Below are 25,726 nucleotides of genomic sequence, written 5' to 3'. Positions count from 1 at the left end.
CACACGCGTGGTTTCGAAGGTCGACGACATTACGCTCGTACTGTGAAATCGTCCAACTCTTCTCACTCGCAATCGATGAGAAATCTGACAAATTGTGTTTTCTGTTTGTATCTTTCCGTTCAGTTTGACTTTCCAGCGAGCAAATCAGGAGCCGCTGTTTGTGCGTAGGAATCTTTTTTTTTTGGGGGGGGGAACTGGATGATCTGCAGCAGCCATGCAGCTCAAACCTGATATGTATGTCCACCACATAACCAATTTTCCATGGGACAAAAGATGCTTTCAAACAACCTGAAAGCATTCACGGCAGGCAGCGCAGACAGACAGCACAAACATGCAACTAACGTATCTCCGGGCTTGACCCAGTTTCCCTGCACGCTTCTGGACGTTACACAGTGCATCACGGCTGCCCTCGCACTCACTTCACCTCCAAAAATCCTCTTTATTCACCGCCGGGATTTACAAAGAAGCTTTTAGCCTCAAAGACACAAAGCAAAATGCTGGAACGCTATTGTTTCTGTTGACCCTGAACAAAACATTTCTGTTCAAACAATCATTCCCAAACTCATGTTTTTGCCAAAAACTGAAGTTTTGGCATCAAACTCCCCTCCAACCGTGACTGTCATATCTGGGGAAGTGCATACCACAGCTGGAACGAACGTCCTGCTCGGCTTCAGCCCACTTTGACTACACATGGCTAAATATTACAGAGAAAAAGTGGGAACTTGTTGAAAGAAGCTGGGTTTCTTTTCCTCCTTCATCTCGAAACATCTGCAAGACAGTGGCGAACTCGAGTTTTTTTGAAAAGCTTGTTCAGCCGGAAAACGATTGAGGCGTTTTGAAATGAGACACTGTGGAGTTTTAGCTTTTAGTTTATGTTTGACTCTCAAGGTGAGGAAAATACAAAACATCCATGGTTAAAAAAAAAAAAAAAAAACATTCACTAAAACATACAAGCTCCCAAAACAAATGCCAGAAGGCTTTTTATGCTTTGGTGGCAGGGGGGGTGGTGGTGGTGGTGGTGGGGAGGGATATCAGAAGCTAAACAAACTGAGGGGGTCTTTCTTTGAGCGTGCGTCACAGGGGAGGCAAAAATATATCGGTTGCCCAAAATAATTTAGATGGGATACACAGTCAGTGTCGTGGACACTGTTGAAAAGTTTCCTGTTGGAGGAACGACACAGGCTTTAATCAGTGGGTGGGCCCTGCTCTCTGGGGTAAGTCAGTTCAAGATAAAAAAAACAAACAAAAAAAAACAGGGAGTTGTTCTGTTTGGTTCCACATAATAAGGGAAGACTGCGGCTGTCCGAGATGGCTTATTGTCTCAGTTTTTGTGAAAATGGTCCACTCACAGACAGATGTCTGAGTAATTGCTTCACACTGGTTTTTTTTTTTTTTTTTACACATTTTCAGGGTAAAAATCCACCTGAGTAAACATTCCCAAATACACAAAGATGGACTAAAACATTCAACCTGGGGCTCTACAGACGAAAGAGAATTCAAGAGAGTTAAATTGTTGAAACTACAATATCCTACCACTAAGTTATTTAAAGACAAAAAAAAAACATCTTTATTTGAAGGGGTGACTATGTCACGAAACAAACTGTACTCCGTCCTGAGTGGAAGTAGTCACCGTGTCTGTTTACAGTCTGCTTCATTGTCCCGCAAACTGAACTCAAAATCACCCGTAAACGTTCTGCTTGGCCTTTAACCCGACTCTCTGGGTGTCAAGACCACGGCCCCTGCATTGGATCTTTGAAGTGGGTCGTGCAGAGTGACCAAGTGCTTGAGCTTCCGCTCCACGTTCACGCGCGGATGTGCTCTTCTTCTGTCCTTTTGGCAGAATGAACCGATCTGCATTTTCTCTAGTGTGCAGCCGACAGTTTGGCCTGCAACCAGACTGAAATGTTCACATCTCTGCAGATTTTCCCCGCCGGCTACACCTTTTAGTACAGAGCTGTTTTTACGTGCAGCAAACATGCAGCATGTAAGGTGATGAAAACATCTGAATTCACGGTACTGTTAAAGCTCCTCTGGTTAATATCACAGCATCAGGATGATCACGGGCAGCCTTATTCTCATTTTGATCATTTTGATTTTTGGGGTTATGGTGCATTAAAAAAAAAGGAAGAAACACGTCGCCAGATGAGTTTAGTAACCAGACGGTCAACATATTGGAGCATTTAGCAGCTAAACAGCCAAACACGTCATTCAGACTTTGACGAAAGGTATTGATCATCATCCAGAAGAGTCCAAATTATACTCAAGAGGGGAAATAATTGAAAAAAAAAACTTAAATAGTTTCAAACATGAAGAGCGGCGCAGTGGTGGGCTCTCGCCAAAAGTCAGTTTGAATCAGCTGCATCTCCCTGCAACTGGATAAGGAGGTGGAGGAGACGGAAGAACGGTCAGGTTCTGATTTCATTCCCGCTGCGCGTGCCCACTGTGAGTCCCTGAGTAACGTCGTCCACTCCCCTCGGCCACACAGTGTCAAAAACCTGCCAACTCAAACATGTGGATCATATGATCCACTGTCTGTGGCCAAAACACGCTGCGTCAAGTGTGATGTGAAAATATGCCACAAGCTGGTTCACGTTTTGTAAGAGATGTGGACATTTCCTTGTTAACAAATTCATGCAGGGTATCTGCTGTCTCGCGTATCAAATTATTTCACCATAAAATATGATTTAGTTTATCCTCAGCTTTGTTTGGAAATGAAAAACAATTCAACCTCTTTAGAAAGACGTTGAAAAGAAGGTTCACAGAGGGGCTTCAACATCAAGAAAGGTATAAATTCTTATTTGAACTTTTAAATTTTTTAGAAAAAAGTCCATCAAAGTACTTTTTTTCTATGATACACAAGATCTTCAGTCGTATTTGGTTTCCTCCATCCATTTCTGGTGAGAGAAAACTAATAAAACAGGAGCGGGAATGTGGCTTTTATCCTGATCAAGTGATGTGATTTATGACTCTGTATAAATCGTGATAGTCATGTGTTCGCCAACACGTTCACCACCTTGTTATGAAACACCGGAGTCATTTTAGTGCATTCATTAGTCGCAGTGTGACTGAAATACTGAGTTTTCATTATGAATGAATACAGGCAGAACATGCAAACCCCAGATAGAACTGACATTTATTGCTGTGCCATTTGAGATCAAAGACCGACACACCATATAGAGAATGCCGTTTAAAAAAAAAAAATTATTATATTACTTAGTCTGCTGTCTTTAAGATAAGGAGACCACCTACCAAACAACTATCTCATAATACAATGTGCAACATTTTGAGTCAGTTAAAACCCAATCATGTACAGATCAATTGCTTAATGCAGCATGATAAATCATAAGTTCAGTGACTTTGGACAAATATGTTTAAAACTCATTTAAAAAAACAAAACAAAACAAAACAAAACAACAAACAAACAAACAAATATATCTTTGGAATTTTTCTGTGATCATAGAAGCTTGGTCAAAGGTTCATTAGCATAACCGAAGCAAATTAAAAGCATTTAAAAAGTCAACCGGAGCCAGAATGTGCCCAAAATATGTTTTGATGGCCTCTGCAGAGAGATCTAAGACACACTACAAAACAAAATCTGGCTCTCTTACCCCTGGAGGTAAACCAGCTTTATTCTTAAACTTTCTTCAAAACAAATTTGCCCCCATGCCTAATCAGATAAAGACCAATTAATCTCATTGACAGTCGGAAAAAACTGAAGCCCTCTATGTGATTCTGGAAAGTGAAAAGGGTTACGCATACCCTCTTTAGACATAAATGGATAGGAATTCAGCAGGGACTTTCCTTGCTTCCTGTATAGTGAGGATCCTTGTTGTGAGGTACTCTAGCGCTGCTACCACACAGACCCATCTCTAAGATAGTCCTGCTCTCCAGACTGAAACAAACCTCTTTTTGTGCACATGGAGGAGGCAGCCGATCATGTGCTTGATATTATCTGTTTATGAAGTGGTAATACAGAGGCCTTCTATGTCCCAATCAGCAGGGCTGGCCTCACCAATCTGCTCTCTCAGGGTTGTTTTGTAGGTCTAATTAACCTGGAAGTCCAGAGTATGTTGTGTCTTGCAGCCTTTTCCTTCCCCTCGCAGCTTCAGGTAATATTGTTTCTATACCAAACAGAGAATCGCATGACTCATGTTCAGCACGTATCCAAGTAGTAAAAGTTCTCCACAGATGATTAGAACTGTAAGTCTTTGTAATGTTTTGTTTCAGAAACAGAGGTTGGTTCATTGATTTGCATCTGCATTTCAAACATGCAAAAGACAAATATGGAAGGGATCAAAGAATCTGTCGTTGATATATGAAGAAGTCTGAGTTTACATGATGGAAAAGGAGTTGGAATATAAATGTATTTAGTCCAAACCCTCAAGTACTTTTACATCAATAACTACATTCATGAACGAAATAATAACTTGTTCTTAATTTAGAACCAACCAAAATATGATACATCATGCAGTAATTATGCACTGCACTGTTTCATATGAAAGTACGTTTAAACAGACATAAACTAAATTTCATAAAATCAATTTTCTGCAATAGTTACAGTATATTTATCAATTCAACATTATTCACCAAACCATCAAACAAACCCCCGTCGTCAATACTAAATACTGTATTTCACAAGAATCTATTCTTTATATCTCTTATTAAACTGAATCATGGTTGATATTTTTTTTTTTTAAATCTCCACACATAATTTGTTCCACAGTTTAAAGCCACAGATAGTAACACAGACACTTTTCAAAGTAGTGCACACTTTATGAATCTTTAGATTTAACTTTACCCTCAAATCATAACCTGCTCAATATTGCCAATAAGTTATTATTTGCTTTATACATTGTTTGAATAGTTTTGAACTACATAAGATCAATGGATTTTAAAATGATCAGATTGTAAAAATAGTGGATTGGTGGGTTCATGAAAACCAACATTGAGTACAATTGTTATTGCTCCTTTTTTTGCAGAGTAAAACGTCTTTCTAATGAGCTTGCACATGCATTTCCCCACAACTTCACAAAGTAGGTTAAATCAGGTAAAACCAGTGGATTAAAAAGAGTGTATAGAGTCGTTGTTTTCTGGGTTTTTTTTGTTTGTTTTTTTATTTTATCCAACATATCTTTAGCTTTGGCCAGGACTGAGATGTTTCTACATCATTTGTTTTGGACATGTTTTAAGTGACGTTTCCAAGAAATTCTATCATCAATTATTAGTCCTGGAAATTTGTTTTGATTTACCCTTCCCATACCTAGACTCTCTATCCGTACCTTTACCTGACTGAGTGTTTCAAAATGTCCAAAAAGACAGATTTTTGTTTTAAACAAATGAAATAAAAATTACAGCGTTTCAATTGAGACGGTGTCCAGTGAAGAATATGTGTGCTGGTGTGACCCCTATTGGTCACAGTATGCAACTCCTCATGCAGTTGGTGGGATTGCAATGCATTTCAAAGACAGTGATTACATGGCAAAGGCTTGTGTATTAATATGTTTATTTACATACAATAGTTACAAGAACATAAAAAACAAAAGAACTGTTTCATGAAGAAATGGTGAGTATTGGAAGGCATTTGCATGTTCTCAATGTGCATGCGTGTTTTTTTTTTCCCTCTCACAGTCCAAAGACATGCATATACACCTATAATATGTTATATTTTAATGTGGATTGGATAAAGTGGCAGGCCAGATAATCATTCATTAACGATGGTGCTGGTAACATATGACCACTTTTATCCTGAGTAAATTATATATTGTCAGGAACCCCCCCCCCTTTCAATCAATCAATCAATCAATCAATCAATCAACCAATCAATCAATCAATCAATCAATCAATCAATCATTCAATCAATCAATCATTCAATCAATCACTAATGCATTAATATTTCTAAGCCAGTAATCAGATTCGTTTTTCAAGGTAACTGTGGCAACACTGTTCCTGAGGCAGTCAGGACTGGATTTACTTTCAGGACGATAAACGAAGCGGACCTCTGCGCCAATGTTTGGCTTGGCTGTCATGTTCAGGTAATTCAGATACCAGAGAGGGGATTTCAGCCTGCAGCTTCAGCGAGAAAAAGGCTTTGGATCTACGGATATAGAACATCCAAAATATGTTTAAACAGTGATATATTGTGATCACTGCCAAGGGTCGAAGTTCACTGTGAACATCTGAGGGGGAGGGGGAGGGGGCAGTTTGACCTGTTTCCAAGAAATGGGGGTTTGAGATTACTTCAATATTGAATAAAGCACCCCGTCTTCATTGTTATGACAATTCTTGTCACTTGAAATCAAAAATATCATCCTTCCATTTCTAACCGGATAAGCCTTTTTTTCCCTTCAGCTTCTTGTCTTCCTCGCCCGTCGTTGTGAGGAACCCTGACATGGTTTTCCCGGGGTTTCAGGGGGGTGTTGCCTCCTGTGTCTTCTCTGCTTGTGCTCGCCCTTTCGGCTTGCCGTCTTGTTGCCCCCTGCTGCCCCTCATTGAGTTGTGTATGGAGGCCATGCGGTTGCGGAAAACTTCTCTGGAGAAAAAGTAGAGAAGCGGATCGAAGCAGCTATTGGCTGCAGCCAGGCACATCGTCACCACCACCGACTTCTGCATGTTCCCCTTGCCCGAGCAGCTGACATCGCTCCTGGACAGGGTGCTGAGGTGGACGCTGCGCTGCACGTGGTACGGCATGTAGCTGAACAGGAAGGCCAGCATCACGATGACAATCATCCGGATGGCCCGGACCCCCGAGGCCCGGTGACGGCTCGTGGTGTTTCTGCGGGATATCAGGGTACGGATTATACCGGCGTAGCAGATCAGTATGATTAGAAAGGGCAGGACAAAGCCGATGACCAGAGATATATAGTTCAGCACAACAACTTTATGCAGGCTGCCTTCCTCGCTGGGAGGTTCCAAGCATTTGGTTTTATTGGTTGACGTGTCGATATACTGCCCAGACATGAGGAAAGGCGAGCATAAGAGACAAATAAACACCCAGATGGCCACAGACACAAGGCGGGCACGATGTTCTGAAGCCAGCACCAGATTCTGCACCGGGTAAACGATGGCCACAAACCGAGTGACGGACATCGCAGTCATGAAATAGATACCACTGTAGAGGTTAACATAGAGGGTGTAGGAGCTTATTCGACAGAGGAAATCTCCCAGGTTCCACTGGCCGTTGTTCACATAGTAGACAACTCGCATCGGCAGCGTCATGACGAAGAGCAGGTCAGACACAACCAGGTTCATCATGTAGATGTGAAAGGACATATTCATTCGGTTTGTCTTGATCAACACCACCAGGGCGAAGCCGTTCCCAACCAAGCCCAGCACCGTGATGACGGAGTAGGACGTGGAGTAGACCCGGTTCCGGAAGTCATCGATGGGCGGACAGTGGGTGATGTTGAAGTCTGTGCCGGCCATTTTCCAGTCACTCTTGCAGCTGCTGAGACAGAGAAAATGAAGGTGTGTGTCAAAGGTATAAAACACACGGTCACAAACGCAGAACCTCATTTAATCTCCAGTGGGCCAGAACAGAAAAACATAATAATCTGTTAAAAAACAGATTGAAACTGAAACTGCCAAAAAAACAACATTGTGCCAATCCCTCCAAGTTTTAGTTTTGTTCTTGAGGAAGGGAAGGGAAGCGGAGTTGCAACATTGCTGGATGATTTGTTTTATTTCCATTGAATTTGTTACACCTCAACTGAATTCCCTTCCGGGTCTTTGTTCTTCAACGTCTATCGACTGAAGAACAGCGGGAATTTTTTTTAGGATTTTCCTGATCTGCTGTCCATCATCTGTGTTGACTTTTCACTGTGCTGTTGTTGTTGTTGAGGTTACATCGTCTCATGTTCCGGCCTGGTGAGTGCTCATCTCATCCTTATCCGGGAATGTTGTTTTTGGCCTCCCAAGCCCTGTTCAACCAGTCTGACTATCCTACAGAACACAGCATCTAAAATCTTCTTCTTTCTGCTTCAACATCCTCCAAACTGGTTTCTTTAAAACAGTTTCAGATTGTATGACCACAAAACTTCTCAAGATTGGGGATGAGTCTCTTTTGTTTTTTTTTACAAACCTGCTTCTCAAAAAGAACAATCTAAATCTATCCATATTCATTGTTATATATCAAAATATATTAAAAAAATGTTTTTATTGAAGGAAAGGTGTCTCACCTGGTTTTCAAGGGGATCCTTCATAGCGCATTCAGCGATCGACAATGACAAAAATAGAAACAACACCCAAGCACAAGAAAAACGACAGGAAAGAATTAAATGAATAACAAAAAAAATCACGAGGCAAAGCAAGTGCAATGCAGGCAGGACAGCAGGGCAGAATCAACAGAGAAGCAGCAGACGGACATAAAATAAAGCAAGTATAATGTAGAGATACAGGACGCAGGTAACATCAGGGTATACACGGTGAAAGCATGAGAATTGTGTTTTTAGATGTTTATATAACTCGGTCTTAAAGGTTTGTAAGGAGGTTATAGAGCGAAGGGAGGTGGTCAGGTTGTTCCAATCTGAGGGAGCTTTGACTGTAAATGCTTCTTCTACCTTTAACTCTGGAGGTTCTCGGTATGGTAATGGAAGGATATTGTGATTGTCTAAGTGAATATAATGAAGAGTGTGGAACAAAGTATTGTTTAATGTCGGGCGGGCAGGTCAGAAAGACACATTTAAAAATTAACTGCAACCAGTGAGAGTCCTGTCACACAGGATAGACATCATAACTTTACTCGCCCGCAAATCTCTGAACGGTTGGAGCCAAAGGTACATCTCAGATTTCTCAAATGCACTGTTTCTTGAACTCTTTCACTTTTTGACTTTTTAGTATTTTAAGTTTATTCATCGCTGTGAAAAACATTTTTCATCGCTCTTGTTCCTGCGGTATTTGGCTGTATTTATTGTTTTTGTTTTTAGCAATAGTTTACTTTATATTCGTTTTAATGAGCATTTATTTTTCAATTGAGTACTTTTCGTGTCACGGGTTTCATTTTTAAATTCTTGCTTTGTACGTAATGTCTGCTTCCTCTTGGTTGTTCAGTCTATCAGTTGGCTGTAACAATTGCCCTGACCTGATTGAACATTGTTTCCTGTTCTCAGAACACTGAGAGACTGACTCACGTTTAACTTGTTAGTTTGCACTGAACATGTTCATCTGGTATCATTCAGTCAGATTTATACATAAATGAAACCATAAGAAGATATTAAGGTTTACTGTTTCATTACCACCTCATCATCTGTTGTATGGATGGTGAGGTTTTATGAATAGAATAGAATAGAATAGAATAGAATAGAATAGAATAGAATAGAATAGAATAGAATGTCTTTATTGTCATTGAAGCACCCTACAATGAAATTATAAGGTGCAGTCCTCTTTAAAGTGCTGTTTTATCAAAAATTAAAAATATAAAAGAATGTGCTGATAAAAGCAAAACAACAATATAAATAAATAATTAGATTAAAAAATGGTAATTAAAAAAAAAAAACATAAAAAAAAAAATCCACAAGCAGAACATCGATTACAAATATTGAAAAGTGTTGCACACACAGACTCAACCTGGTTTATCCTGACCTGCATGAATGGTGCTTATTATTTGAATCTAATGTGACTCGATCATGTTCATCTTTAACCTTTGCCTTTACCTGAGACCTACACTTGAGGGACAGCTTAAAAAAAATGAAAGTTGGAAAGATTATGTAATCTCAGTATACAGTACTGTGTTGACATGTAACATTACACATGCTTACTAGTTAAAAAAACCCATCAGGAAACACTAAGTCATGACAGAAATTAAACCCCGTTCCATTCAGTTTTGCTTACCTTTTACTGTAGTTCCCGTCTCATGCAAAAAGAGAGCTGCTTCTTCTGGTGGTTGGGTTTTGGCATCTGCTCGCCCTGTTTGCAGCGCTCACCTGCAGGACGTCACTGCAGCAGCAGCATCATGATGAGGGACGCGGAGCTTCTTCAGAGCCTCGCTTGTTTGAAAGTGCAAGTGTTGTCAGAGCAGGAGTACTTCTCTTCTGCATGTCAGTATCAAAACCCAGTGACATCACAGTCACTGCAGCCACACATTGCCAGTGGGCGGGAAAGACTCATCTCCGTGTATATAATCCACTTCCTGCATATGAGTGAGATCCCAGCATGCAACCAAGACACCCAGCAGCCCAGTCGAGACAGCGTGCCATTGTTGTTTACATACAGTCAGGTTTTAGCAAATACAAAGCCGAGCCTGTTCTTGGAGGCAGGTATTCGTCTCTGATACAGGGAATGTTTTATTATTGTTATTTTCCACAAAGCGCAGCATCTCTGATCTGGGTTTTTTTTCTGCATGAAACAATAACTGGTGACGATTTTTCTCTTTGCTCATTGACGTGGTCCCCCCTTCCCACCCCATAAACACTTGATTTCATCTCACATTTGACAAATGTGATTCTTCTTCAAGGTTCTTGGCCCCATCCTGGGTCCTGTCACGTACTTTCTCTACGGTCTTGGTCCAACAGGACCCTGGTGAGGTGCCACCGCACTCCCTTCTCCTCATGTGACGCCTCATATCTCTGTCTGATTTCACTTGTCGAACCTGTTTGAGACTGAAAATTGGTCTCGACATGCAGAATGCCACAGTGAAGTTCGTACGTGTCTACATCTGTTAACGAGTGTTAACACGCCCAAATTCTTTGGAAGATTGGCTGGACGTATTGCTTGAGCCTGCAGGGCTGCTGGTGTGGATTAAGTTCATTGAATGGATGATTTGGCACGTAGCCTTGTTACGTAATTAGTGCAGTTTGGTGAGGACAAGCCGTGGCTTACGGGGAAATGGCATTTCTTAGAATCAACTGATGACCACAGAAGATAAATTATGTCAAGCATTATATGCAGCTTGCATTTCCTTTGTACAGGAAATGGGCAAGTCATTTGCAAAAGCTGTAAGATACAGAGAAATATGTCACTTAGTGGTTGCCAAGAACAAACTTTCAAATGCACTTTGCATTCAGGACTTGTATATCATAACGCCACTGACTCTTCTGGTCGGTCTGATTGTCCATTAAGAGCAGGCCATTGGATTATTGCAGCTTTGTTAAGTGTTTTGAATTTTAGATAAGTGATTGCTAAAGAGGTCATGCCAGGATCTTGTACTGAATTGTATTGAAAACCACATTTGTCTTTGTCAGTACAAAACACAGACTGAATGTGTCTTTTCAGCGGAGGTTAACTAAATACATTGACTGCATCAGCACATCAGCGCAGGAAGTCAAGATGCTCGATTCACAAAGTCCCTCGTCAAGTTTTCATTTGTAGGTGGGTTTTATTCAGTTTCTCTTGACTTTATCGCCACTAAGCGAACATTTCCAGTTTATTGAGTACATTTTGTTTTCATCAGTTCAGCAATATTCAGTCAATGAAAATCCAAAACTGCTACAGTAAATACTAGCAAATAAAATGTCGTTGAAATGAAAATGAAATAGCTTCCAGTAATAGCTAGAAAAGTGCAACCGAATGTGAGGCATCTTCCTTGTCATTTTCAAAAGGCAGTGTCGCCCCGATGTTTGGACCTACTGCGTGTTTAAAATACGTGGCGTGTGTTTACAAGGTTGCTTTTAACTGCAGTCCGGGAGATTAATGTCAGACATCAGGAGTGTAATTGTCTCAATTTCACACAGTCCACAGACGTCTCCTCCATTTAAAAGACAATGAATGGTCCAGTAGATGTATCTATATAGATGTATAGTGTATCCTCAGGCATCATTTTGATGAGAAGAAAAATGCTTCTTAAGTATCAATAGTGGACTTCAATTCAATTCAATGCATGACATATGGTAAAGTTTAGTGTTGATCGGTTAATCAGGTTTGGATAATGGATATTATGGCTTTATTATGGGTGATGCATTTCACAGAGGTCAAGATTGAGGCTGTTAAAAGCTTCACATTCAGATGAGAAAAGTGATCCTCGGAGCTAATTGAATCCGTCAATTTAGAACCATCGATTGGAAGTCAAGTGAACAAAAGTATACAGTTTGCGAGTCCCGATGTCGTCGCAACTCTTATTCAGTGTGATCCAAACAATGGGAGTTACAAAACAGCTGAGCTGACATATTGTCTGTGATTTCCTATCATATGCACTCTCTTAATCACGATAAGAGGGGAGAATGATAAAAAAAACAACAACAACAACAACGCAGTGCATTGGGGGGGCAGTACCGACATGCCAAATCACCAAGGAATTTGTATGAATTCCTTAGAAAACATAGATTTATTAATTTTTTTAGCAAATTTCTTAGGGGTTGCAGACACAACACAACACTAAGACCTCAGCTGAGATAACCCCAAAGCCATGTTGTTAGGGTGAGTTTGTAAAAACATGAATAATGCAGCAGTTATAAAAGATGTTTGTGGGACATTCCACTGTATTTTTTTGGTTAAAATTGGCTTTATGTTGAGATTAGAGTCCTTTTCTGTAGTTATTTGTTTGGTCTTGTGGCAATAGATGTTTCCATCACGTACACACTGCGCCACAACACAGAAAAACTTTAACGTTTAAATTTGAAGGTTTTTCTTTGTTGTGTACATGATGACGGTATCTACAGTCAAAAACCCAAAAAGGTTATTATCTAACTATTTCACCGGTGTGGCCCACTGACCACCCTGGTGTGGCCACAGGAACAATCTGGGGGTCATGGAACCGCCTTTTCTCAGCTAAATCTCCCTCTTAACTGTGGACCTCAACAGAACCTTGATTGTTGTTGTTTACTGCTTGGTGCCAGAAAACCATTTGTTTTGGAGGTGGATGCAAAATGGTTAAAGCCTTGAGAAGGGTGGAGGGCAGGCCTGGTTATTCTGCCACACTCTGAGAGTCACTGCATTTACACAATATCTTATAAAGTATTTACAACTTTATATCCTAGAAGGACTATTAAAACTCAAAAAGACTATGTGATGACATTACAGTGACTCAACTTTTCTTTTTTTTGGGCACTTTAACATCAAACACTGACAACATTTCATAGGAAAACATACTCTTCAGTTATTTTAAGAGGTACTTGTGAAGTACATATGAGCTTGTCTACAATACACAGACAGCCTGCACATCTGGCCCAGCTGCTCCTCTGCTTTCAAAGCAGGCTGCTTCTCTTTGTCCTGAATTCATCGAAATCAGTTGTTAACTCTTTATTGGGGGCTTAATGAAATACTTGGTAGTGTACATTTAACCCTGGTGTTGAAGGTTATTGAAGTACAGTCTTGCTGATGAATGTAAAACTGCATTTCTTGGTTATGAAACACTTTAAATGGGACAAATAGTGTTAATGGTTTTATGAGTGCATTTCTTTTTCATAGAAAAGATGTCCAGCTTTCCCATTAGCTACATTTCAGTATAAAGCACTTGAAGAGTGAACAGATTTGTCTCGCTGAGATAAAAACAGAAGGCTGCTTCAAACCCTTTACGTTATAGTAAAGTCAATATTTCTTATTCACGTGGATTGTTTTTCGGCTTTGGCAGGTTGCAGTTGAGGATGTTCATGTAGGTCACCTTATCTGTGAGTGTTGTCTCAGCAGTCTGGTTGTGTTTTTCACTAAGTTGAACAAACATGTCAAATCTTTGTGGTTTCCAACCTGCTGACTGGCTGATGTGCAGATTGTGTTTGAGACAGAATAGCCCCAACTTGTATAAAAGCAGCATTTCCCCCCCCCATGATTTAACCATATATTACCTAACAGAGTGGCTCCAGGTCTGTTCGGGGAAACCTCCCACCCCCATCGGAGTCAATGAAACCAGACTCCCTGATTTCAAAGCGAACAAACAAGCTTACACATGCATCAATTTGACAATGTTTCAAAGAAAATGCACTTCCTCTCCAGGCAGTTTTTATGAAGTGTTTTGGGGTTTTTACCTTGCGGGCGCCAGAGAGCAACAGGGGGCAACAACATCACGTGGGGGGGGGGGGGGGGGGGGGGGGCTGCTCAGTCCAGCAGCATTGCTCCAACAAGGACATCATAAAGAAATGTACCATGACTATTCTTCTTGTCTTCTCCCGAAGACTTGTTGAAACTGTTTTTACGATTGCTTCTTGGTTGAAGCTGTAAAATGAACGCAAGCCAACAGGCGAGCTGGTGGAGGTGAATCTGTCAACACGGTGCTCTCAGTTGCCGGGTGAAGTCAGAAGTTTTTGGTTTAGTTCACAGTAACACGACAAATCTCAACATTTTTCCCAAATTACATGGCTCAGGTTACTCCTGATATGGAGTCATTCAGGTTACGCAGAGAAATGAGGGCCACCGTCACTAAATATTGTTTTAATAGCTTTAGTTTTTGCTGAAATATTTATGTCTGTGCTGTTGTTTGTGGTTTCTGTCAGGCACATATTTACTGCAATGCTCCACACATTGAAATCCACTCTGGAAATTGTATCATACTCTTCAAAATATTACAGTATTGACAAGTTACTTCATGCTTTCGCTATTTCCAATCATCCAAGCAACAGATGGAGGAATAAAATCCAAGTTTAGGAGGACCTAAGCGTAACTTTATCCCATTTGTCATTGGGTAATATGAATGATCTAATCTTCATTAAGCCTGCTAATTTTGCAGCTAACAATGAGGTGTTTTCCTAAAAGCGTTGGTCCAACTTTAAATAATTCTTTAAACTAAATTGAAACAAAAAAAAGTACATTTAATAAATGTGACACAAATTGGGCTTTATGATAAATACATATTTGTCAGTGACACAAACAAAGCTTTTGAAGTTAAATCGTTAAATAGTAGTTAAAAAAATGAATGCACAAGTTAACTTTAAACAAGAAAATGAGCAAGCTACATATACTGCATGACATTTTATGATATACTTTTTTATATGACGTTTTAGAATAAGAAAAACAGAACACTGAAGGTGAGGAGGAACATTATCTGCCTCTTCCTGTTCCTTCCTTTACATATGGAAAAGAAGTTTATTAAAGAGAACATTTTCAAGAGTCATTCATCTGATTAGTGGCCTGAATATCTCAAGTACACATCGCTTTATTTAGCTATGAGAGACACATTTAGGAAACACAACATCCTTTGTAAATACTTTCAGGCTTCGTCTTAGGTTGGACCCTCCTTTGTTTCCATATCCAGTCCTGCTAAATACAGACCAAAAACACTTCTTTGTCAGTTTTGGCAAACATCTCTCAGACGTAAACCTCTCGTCTAGTGTGATACACAATCAGTCAGATGCCTGGTGTTAACCTTGTGTGTGTCATGTGTCATGTGTGATATGCATCAGTGAAAAACCACCTGTTCCTCACACACCTTCACAGAAACAGTTAGCTCTTTATAACACAGCCCATTACTGTATATGTAATATTGTCATTATTATCATTATTAGTAGTAGTAGTGGTAGTCGTAGTAGTAGTAGTAGTAATATAGTAGTAATATGTAGCACAATTCTATTCATTTAATTAAAACACTGACACTGAGGAAAATATCTTTCTATCCTTGTTCTTCTTATCAACCACTGTTCACATATCTGACTGTATACTTATTTCCTTGTAGAGTGAGTCGATTAATTAGTCATCTTAGAGGCGATGATAGAACAAACACACCCTGGTTGTTCAAGGCATGTTGGCTTGTTTCACCATGCCCACCTTAAAACAACATCCATAAAGCTGCCAACACATGCGGGCTCTTATGTTTGTGAACTGGTGTGGTTCGGTAAGGTTTTGTTGGCTGTAAGTGTGGTTCTTTGAGTCATATCTGATCATGATACGGAGATACTTAGGCAGCTCATTGCTAATTATTGCCTCTCTCTCTCCCCCTGAAAGTTCCTTATTTGGCGATGAGTTGTTTGAAAAAAAAAAACATTCATACAAACTTACACTGATGTCAGTGTTGTCAGGAAATCCCTCAGGGTGAAGATTCTCCACCACGATGAGTCAGATGGAGTCTGGCTTTTCTCCAGAGACGTGATGACATTTGTGGATGGAGGTATTGAGCTGGCAAACAGTGCTGATAGAGGGAGTGTCGGAGGGATAACCGCACACTTTGGAGTGAAACCTTGCGGAAGCAGGTCCTAGATAATGAGCTAACCATGGTGGGAGAAACATAAAACGATTTCTGTTTTGTTCAGAAATGGGATAATGACCTTCAATCAGAGGTGAGTGAAACATAAATATGATTTGTTTAACTGTTGTTAAACAAGCTGAAGGACAAGAAATGAAAAATTCTATGGGGGGTTTTTCAGTTTGATAATTGAGAAAATATCCCAGATTAAAGAGGCTTGAATCTCCTATCAAAATGTTATATGTGCTGATGTAAAGTCACTCTTCTGAATTTCTATATCATGCCAGCGACTCAAAAAAAAAACCCTCATCCGATTAACTGTTATGAATCATGTTGATTATCATAAAGGTCATAGTGTAAAATGGGGTTACTTAAGGCTTTCTTCAGAAAATCAGACAGTACTTCTGCTTATCAGAGAAACATAGACAGCATTAATGAAAATTGAACCTCAGTACTCCAAAGTGATAAAGCTAACAAATTACAGGCCTCTGCTTGTGTGAGATTACTCATGATGCAGAGTAAAACTCGAGTTTTTAGTCTTTAACTGCGCTAACTCGTCTGCTTTCAACCCTCTGCAGATCTCATCAAGTTTTCAAGGCGTTTTGGGAGAGAAGTTCCCAGTGCTGGCCCGGTTCGGTCACAGAAGGAGGACTGCTGGCCTCCAGGCGATGGCTGCGCCGGTTCCTGCTGCTGAAGCTGGTGACTGTGTTGCTGTTTCCCCATGGAGCGAGCCTCCCTCTGCTGGTGGGATGCGTGTTCAGCCTGCGGGCTCTGTCGCTGCTCCGCTCCCCCCACACTTCCACCAAGCCCTCCACCGTGCTCCTGGGCCAGCTGGCTCTCACGGACGGCCTCGTGCTGCTGCAGTGGGGGCTGCGGCTGACCGTGGCCCTGGCCATGTGGGTCTGCGAGGCAGGCGGGGAGATGAAGGAGAAGCCGTGGGTTTGGTGGAGGGACGCTGCGAGCGTGCTCTGTCAGCAGCTGCTCGACGCTCACCACCTGGCCTCTCTGCTCCTGCTGGGCCTGCTGGGACTGGAGGCCACGATGGTGTCACGCTGGCCTCAGCAGACTCTGAGATTTAGGACTTCTCAGTGGGCGCAGCTCAGCTGTGGTCTGGTCTGGATATTCGTGCTGCTGGAACTCATATGTTTGCTCCACGCTGAACTCCTGCAGAACTTTAGACCTCAGGATGATGGTTCCATCCTGCAGAACCCTCGCCTGACCTCCTCTCTCAGCCCGGTGACTCCTCAGTCCCTCCCTGCGCTGTCCCTCTGCCTGAGGACGATGTTATGGATGGTGACTTCCTGGATGCATTATGCTGTTTTCAACAGCAAACCACAAAGGAGAAAGAGCTTGTTTCATTGAAAATGTATTTGCTATCTAATGAATGCTAATAATATCAGTGTACAATGAGCGATGTGTCTCTACGGTTTAAAATAATAATATTTCCAAAGCAACTCTCTTGGAAAGAGATTATATGGAAAGTCACAGCTTCAACCCATTGATCCTTTATAACACCTGTATTTAACCGAGGATCGTAGAGGGCTGGAGATAATCCCAGTTTACATTGCATCCTGGGCATACTGCCAGCCCATCATAGGTCTGAAACATGTTGAAACATGCAGAGGAAGGACATGAAGTGTCTGTGTGGTGAGAGTGAATCAGCACATTCTGGGTTATTTGTGTAGTCCAGTGTCAGGCTGCAACTGACCCATCCTACAGCCAGGATGGAACATTGTTTTGAGCCACAGTGTTGGATTATGTTTTGTTTTTAAAAAGATGAAATTATTCAAATGTATTTTCAAGTTAAAGTCACCCAAGATGTTTAAACAAGAACTCATATATGTTCACTATTCAAAACATCTTGAAAGTTGCTGAATATAATTGACATTTTGTACAATGACCCTCTTCACCGAGAACAAGTTACAAGTTACACCCAGTACTTCATTAGATGGCACAAGAAAACTACTATTGATGCTTTGACATTGCAGAAACAAAAAGGAGCAACATAATCTAAGTAGCACAATGCATGCTGCATATACCAGAGGATGTGGAATTGATTCATGGCAATGACATAGCCCAACATGTTTGTGTTTACAGTGAAAGGAAAAAATGCAGTAAATATTTTCTACAATGGCATTGATATTATGCCATGTGGAAATATTAGGGATTCATGACCAGATGTTTTCTTAGTTTACATGTGACTGTCCTATAAAGAAAACTGATTTCTGTTTTAACAGTGATTGATTCTGGTCTGCTTCAAACTATAAACATGCTTTCATCCTGTCATCCGGGCTGGCGCCAAGAGGGGGGAAATGGACACTCTGTCCCCCTCTGTTATATAGTTTTTTTGTATCATAGATTCATTAAAAAGTACAAAAGACAAGGCGTTTGTGTAGCCTGAGGCAAATGACTGAATAAGGCGTTTGTGTCAGTGCTGTTTTTATATTTTTACCGTGTAAGTGAATCAGTAGCTCTTTCAAGATCATGAAATATTATTTTCTTTGATAGTTTTTTTTTTTAATTGCTTCTTCACAATTTTGAATATTCCCTTAGTCATTCAATTGCTCCACCATTTACAGATGCAAACTTAAGTATGAAATGATTGTGATTATAAATCTCACATCAATATCATCAATATAAACGTGATTGTACTCAACATAGACTGAGGTGAGTGTTATAACACTGACATAAACATAAAGGCTCAATTTTTCTAATGGTCGGAAACAAACTTAGTCCGGTTAAAAAATAATGTCTTTCCCATTTAACTCCACTAACTTCTATGTAACTTCTCCCCAGGATTCAAACTTGAAATAAACTGTTCAGATGAATGCCACAGTTTCTCAGATGCTTGACTTCAGATGTCAACAAAGCAGATGGGACATTTTCTAGCATCTGTAGCATAACTATTAAAAAAAAAAAAAAAGATTAAGATCTTATCCTAATCTGATTTATTTGAAAGGAGATTGAAATAAATGCATGCCTGCAGTGAGACATATGTCCAGCAGGGAGAAGCACAGAGCAGCTGCTTGTGTGTGTGTGTGTGTGTGTGTGTGTGTGTGTGTGTGTGTGTGTGTGTGTGTGTGTGTGTGTGTGTGTGTGTGTGTGTGTGTGTGTGTGTGTGTGTGTGTGTGTGTGTGTGTCTTCTAGTGTTCCTGGAACTAATCAATTAGGGTAAAGACCCAAGGAAGCCTAAACTTGAGAGTCTGCGAGGGAGGCTGGTGGCCGCTCCCTTCCCAAGATGCTCTCCGTTTGGCAGTGAGAGCTTTACACGGTGGACCCTGGTTGTCACTCTCCTGTAAACAATGCTGAAGGTCACACTGTGAGAAAAACAACAATAGCTTCTGTTTGTGCTCCGCAGAGACTCAAGGTCAATTTGGGCTTTTCAGCCATGGAGGGACCAGGGGAGGACAAACATAATGAATTATAAAAATAGTAAGTGGAGGGACATCCTGTTTCACGAATGAAAACTTTAAAATACACAAGGGTGTGTGATATTTTTATATAATCTCAATGCATGTTACTTCTCATGAATAAAAACATTACTTTACCCTAGCTGTGAATATAATTAAAGGCCAACAGCACCATCTATTGGACTGCGAATGAGAATCTGATCTACCCCATCCATCCATCCATCCCATCCATCCATCCATCCATCCATCCATCCATCCATCCATCCATCCATCCATCCATCCATCCATCCATCCATTGTATTGTATTTGGACTCTGGGGAGTGGAAGCAGTAAAACTGAGTACACAGAAACCCCCTGCATGCAGAAGTGACTGCTGACCACGACACAGGGCCAACAGAGAGAAATGAGAAATATGGCCACCAGGTTTTATTGGAGAAACTCAGATAACTTGAGACAAACATCAAACACATACTTAGATCACGTCAACTCCACACAGAAAGGCACTGTGCAGCCTTACCACAGGCCACAGGTTCACATAAACCTATATTCAGCAGCAAGTATATAAAGTGATAACTGTACGGTCTGTACCAGGGCCGCCCTAAGCAGGATTTTATTTTGGGGCCCCCCTTCCAATAACATAATAATAATAATAATAATAATAATAATAATAATAATAATAATAATAATAATAATAATAATAATAATAATAATAATAATAATAAAATTAATTACAATTACTAACGAATCAAATGAACAGCCTCTATCAATAGTGGAACAATAACTTTACAGATGCACACGTCTGAAAAAACTTTGTGGCCTAAACAGTTTATGCCACAAAGTTTTTTCTTTTTTATTTCAACAACATACCCACCTTCAAGTGAAGCACGAGCCTCTTCTTGTTTGGACTTTTTCTTTCTTTTGCTAGCTCCCGAATCGTATTGACGTTTGGAAGCCATCTCTCGCTCTCTCTCTCTCTCTCTCTACTCTCTAACTGTAAACAACTGCCTGCCGGCCCATCTGACTGCTGATTGGTCAGATGGTGACGCTTCGCGCTTTCAATCATTGCATCTCTCTTTTTTTCTCTCTCTCTCCTGCCTCGGGCTGACTTGGTGGCGGTGCTCTACGCGCGCCTCTCGGCAAAATGCAATCCTTTGCGCATTTGGAGGGAATGATAATACTTTATTGATCCCGAGGGAAATTCAATTCACTTGCGCAAAATGGGGCCCCCCATGGATCGCGGAGCCCTATGCACAGCGCGTGTTCTGCGTGTAGGGAGGGGCGGGCCTGGTCTGTACAGTTATCCACTTTTTCTTTTACTTTTTGTATCCTCCTTGTGCTATTGGGAGAATTTGCTTTCCATACCATACCATACCATACCATACCATACTGTTCTCCATCAAAGTGTCCTGTCGTAATAATACACATAACAGTATTATTGGAGTGTCTCTGAGACAATACATGAGCAGTAGTGTAATTACCGCTTCCCTCATTAAAACTAGTTAAGTGTTATCACTCAGTAGAAAGTCAAATTGTGGTGCATTTTTGCTCTGTTTGAGTAAATCACATAGTATTCCATTCAAATAGATTAATAGACATAACAGGACTCGATTTATCTCCATCAACCTCAACTCAGAATAACTGGTTTTAATTGGTTACTTGGAATATACACATATACACACCTTCTCAGTATTTGTGATTAATTGTTTATATAAATAACCCAACATTCTACCCAAAGCAGTAATTATAATGATCTAATCAATAATAATGATGCTAACTTGTTTGCCTTCTTACATCTTGACTTCTTAATCATTGCTGAATCATGTTATAACTTTGCACCAGTGAAGTACTTAAATGAGTTCCGTTTTTCATCCACATTATGCTGATTTGAGTCTGAAGAAGACCAAGTTTGGAAAAACGCTGATGAAATCTCTGACAGCAGGCATGTTACTGTACACAATGAGACAAGGTACATCGGCCCATAACATGACAGAGATAAACAGAGCAGTCTGAGCAGGCTGGGGTCAGACGGGTCGGCCTGTCTGCTTCGCCTCTCTGCCTGGAGAGTGAGTGCTCACCCATGGCTGCTCAAGCTGCACCTATCAGTGCTGTGGGGTAAACAGTTCTCTGCTCCAGCCCCGGCTGTGGCTGTGGCTGCAGGGCCTGCAGTTTCCCTCCAGCCACCAGCATTGATCCAAGGCTTTGCTAAACGCCATATCAGAGGTCAACACTCAGGACACCCCTCTGCAGTCATGTTAATATCAGTCCATAAAGCCTATAAAGCTTCAGACTCCTGTGTCGTACTGCCTCGCTGCCATTGTCCAGCGCTGTTGTCAGGGCAGAGGTATGTGTGGCACGACGGGGCTGCCCCTAGACCCTCCTGGAGCCAATGAATGAGAGGATGGACGGAGGCGAGGGGAGGAAAGCAAAGGAAATACACTCATCATTGCATTAAAGGAGAGCAGGACAAGAAGGGTCGAAGAGGAGAGGAGGTGGAGGGTGGGAAGAGGGTGGAGGAGTGAGGGGGCAGTAATGGGGTCTTTGTTCTGGTTGGTGTGACTCACAAAGCCGCGGCCAGGCCAGCACAGCTTAGTTACCGTTACCAAACACTGAGAGAGAGAGAGGAGGAAGGCGTGCCTGAGGACTGGGGGATGTTTCTGCTCTGCAGTCAAACCTCACATGTCATTTAATTAGTCTAATCATGCGATTTTAGCACAGTGCGAATGGTCTGCCTCAAAAGTTTATTGGATTTGAATGTTAGTGGTTGGCTGCCTTGAATATCAAAACTTCAGTTGTTGTTATCGGTCAGTTTTTCATTGGCTTGTTTTCTAATTCGAAAATACTTGTTTTTCAATACTTCAATGTACATTTGTCCAATGCAAAATGTAAAAGTCAAGATATTAAACACATAATTTGACAAAGAAACAACCAATTGAGACAGCAACATTTTCCACATGAACAAGAACAAGTGAAGGAACAAGGGGGGAAAAAACCTTCATTTTTAACAGGAAAACACCTCCGGCCTCCACCGTTTCGGGTCAGAAGATAGTAAAAAGAGAGGGAGAGGAAAAACAGAATAGAGAGCAACGAATGGGAGCAAACAAAGCACTGGCTAATAAGGTCAGGAACCACACATCAGGAATTTCTTGCTCTCAAGTAAGAGACGCTGAGAGACAGGACAAAGAAGAGAGAGCCAAGTAAACAAGTGAGTCCCAAAAAGACAATTCATGAAAAGATAATATAATACTACAATAAGACAGTAGAGATTCATTAGAGAAAAGGTCAGGGTTGCTGAAACTTAAAGCAATATCCATAGTTCATAAAAAAAAAAAAAAAAAAAACTGAATATAGGGTTTCACAAGTGTTTCAAGAGTAAAGTTTAGATAGAGGATAAGACATATATGTGTGAGGTTACCAAGAGTTTAAAGAAGAGAGGTTGTTGGATGAAATGATTGAAACTCAAAGTGTGTTCGCAAGGCCCCTGAACACTCCCCAAAGTGTTGTCATCCTTTTCTAAAACATGTGCTAGACGTGCGCCTTTTGAAGAGTTTGAAGTACTTTCCATGCTTATGTGTGACCTAATGAGGGAGAGCCGTGTATAGGCCGACCATATGCAGGTAAAAATAGAAATCGTCCTGCAAAACATCATTAAGGAAGCAGTATTTTAACACAGTTTATGACTCCAGGGCATGTTCTTCAACAACGACAATTAGGAAGCCCAAAAACATCTGGTGTTGTGTGAAGCATTGTGTGTGTGCATATTAAACGTGTGTGTGAGGGCGTTCATGTGTGGGTCTGAGTTCAGTTTGTGCAGCAAGCAGGATGTCCTGTCCTCCCTGCTGCTATTGTGGAGTGGTCAGCCTGCCAGACGCTACCCCCAAAGACCACTTCCCCTCTGCCAAGGGCCTCCCTCTCGCCCTCTGTCACACGTGCACACACACACACACACACACACACACACACACACACACACACACACACACACACACACACACACACACACACACACACACACACACACACACACACACACACACACACACACACACACACACACACACACACACACACACACACACACACGCAGCTTCATGCCAGCCTGGACACAATGGGAAACTGTCTAACACCGACTTATCACCTGGTTAAAAATAACTAGATATCATTATTGTGCTGTAACAATGGTGTCGCAGGACTTTGATCAACCAAAATAGCCCTCGTGTGTGTTATTCTAAGTTATCACACCCCACAGTCAATGGTGTCTTTAAGCCTGTGTGAAATTGGCAGTCAGTCTGAAGATGACACGTCTATTTTAGACTATTTATGTAACTATTTCTCTTTGCCGGTTTGTCATCACTTGGTCTGCAGCCAGTCAATTGTTTGGGTTATGTTGGTCACTCATACATTGTCCAGATGTTATACCTCATCAGTCCGTGAGTCTGCAATAATTAACTTGAGGAATTTGTGATTTGCAATGAGAAACATATTCAAGATTAAAATATGCACTTTTTTTTTGCTGTGATTCATTTGTTGATTGGCAGTTTTCCATTTGGTTTTGTTTTCTTTTAGACATGCTTCAGTTCAGACTGAGTAATTAAAAAACAAAAAAAAATAATTGAATACACTAAATAGTAATGCATCTCATTAAGGAGAGTTTTATGAACTAGTTTTGAATTTACTGTGTAAATCCAAAAAGTATATACCATAGAAATCATTTTGGTAAAGGCCATTTTTCACAAATACATATAGTTTGTGAAAGCACAGAGTTTAGCGTATCTCCTAGAGATGCACAAGTGTTCAACTTTTGGCAAATCAAAAATGAAGAAAAAAGCTACAAGTTGATGCCTTAAAGCTGCCAGACTACTGAAAACCAATCATTGTTCTTTTTCTTTGCATGAGTATGGCGGTACAGTGGAATATCTTGACGACAACATGAACACCCTAAGGCCTTGTTTACGTGACATTTTCAAGTGAGAGCATAAAACTAGAGGATTTAGGGACTCTATTTACATGACAAGCAAGCCACTGAAAATGCAACTAATTGAAAACAGCTCCCAAGGTGGAACTGGAAACAGGGAAAATGCATCTTTTCTGAAATGCTGTTGCTGCACACCCACCATGTCTGTAGTGAATAGTTCTTCTGCACATGTCGTCGATAAACAATAACAACAATGTTTAGCTCCAGAGCGTCATGACTCCCAATCCATATTCTCCTGGGGCTTTGCTAGTTTTATAGTTGAGCGTCACCTGAAATAACAATCCATCTCGGCCGTCTGTAAATACGAATGTGTGTGTACTCGCCGTTGTTAATGTTTATAGTATATTGTGTCTGTATGTGTGTGGTTTCATTACAAAAACAAACAACGGCACCCCTAGTGGCCCCACAGGAAAACTACATTGTTTTCAGCGTTTCTACCCTTTCCCTGTAAACAGACATCATCTCCAAAATGTTGCTGTGTAAATGTTTTCTGAAACAAAAACGTAAAGACAATGTGTTGTGGCTGGAAACACTCACCTCTATTATTTCTTGGCTTCAAAAGTAAAGACCCACAGTAGTGCATTGCTTCGTATCAATAAAGAGGTGGAACTGTCAAACATATTCTTAAATAAAAAGAAACTATTTACTAAAACAAACACTTTCATAGGTGTTCTTTTTGCTTTTGGGTTTATTAAATACATTTTGCAGGTGCTTTGCTGGTTGAGCTGCTGGAGGACCTGCTCACTCAGGTACTTTTATTAGTTTTCAGATAGATAGATAGATAGATAGATAGATAGATAGATAGATAGATAGATAGATAGATAGATACATACATATATAGATAGATAGATACATAGATAGATCTGGAGCTGTCCGGTGCTGTCCTCCTCCCTCCGCAGCCCACTCGAGGTGCTATTGTCTCGTTTCTCCTCTCTCTCTCTCTCTCTCTCTCTCTCTCTCTCTCTCTCTCTCTCTCTCTCTCTCTCTCTCTCTCTCTCTCTCACTCAAACACACACACACACACACACACACACACACACACACACACCACACACACACACACACACGCACACACGCACACACGCACACAACGGTGGGCAGGCGCGGCTTGCGCGCGGCGTCTCTTTGCAGCAGACGGACGGAGCGGACTGGTCAGGATGAATTGAAGCGCTCACACCCCTTTAGACCGACTCTCCCTTCCGTTTGTTCCTTTTGGTTGAGAGCTGCGAATCTGGATAATACCAAAGTAGAAACTTGAAGGTGTTCGAGAGGAGCGGGCAGCGGGGAACACACCGGGGGAAACACGGG

General features: G+C 41.0%; 2 protein-coding genes across 3 annotated transcripts; one reads left to right on the top strand and one right to left on the bottom strand.

Annotated features, from left to right (window-relative positions):
• Positions 1–5,497: 5,497 nt before the first annotated feature.
• On the bottom strand, positions 5,498–10,043 carry cysltr1 (cysteinyl leukotriene receptor 1). 2 transcript variants are annotated; one of them, XM_080502338.1, is made up of 2 exons: positions 9,826–10,043; positions 5,498–7,444 (listed from the first exon to the last, which is right to left on the bottom strand). In XM_080502338.1, exon 2 carries the CDS (start codon positions 7,420–7,422, stop codon positions 6,406–6,408), a length of 1,017 nt encoding a protein of 338 aa, XP_080358464.1. In that variant the 5' UTR covers positions 7,423–7,444; positions 9,826–10,043; the 3' UTR covers positions 5,498–6,405. The 2 variants fall into 2 exon arrangements, with proteins under 2 accessions (XP_080358464.1, XP_080358465.1); XM_080502339.1 differs by having other exon boundaries at positions 5,498–7,441.
• Positions 10,044–16,022: 5,979 nt separating this feature from the next.
• LOC308134765 (uncharacterized protein) lies at positions 16,023–18,328 on the top strand. Its single transcript, XM_080502553.1, has 2 exons — positions 16,023–16,130; positions 16,615–18,328. Exons 1-2 carry the CDS (start codon positions 16,114–16,116, stop codon positions 17,396–17,398), a joined length of 801 nt encoding a protein of 266 aa, XP_080358679.1. The 5' UTR covers positions 16,023–16,113; the 3' UTR covers positions 17,399–18,328.
• Positions 18,329–25,726: the final 7,398 nt, after the last annotated feature.

This window comes from Blennius ocellaris, assembly GCF_963422515.1.
Source record: "Blennius ocellaris genome assembly, chromosome: 9".
In the NCBI taxonomy this organism is placed as follows: Eukaryota; Metazoa; Chordata; class Actinopteri; order Blenniiformes; family Blenniidae; genus Blennius; species Blennius ocellaris.
Note: the sequence above shows the minus strand (reverse complement) of the source record. Positions and strands in the feature narration are given on the sequence as shown.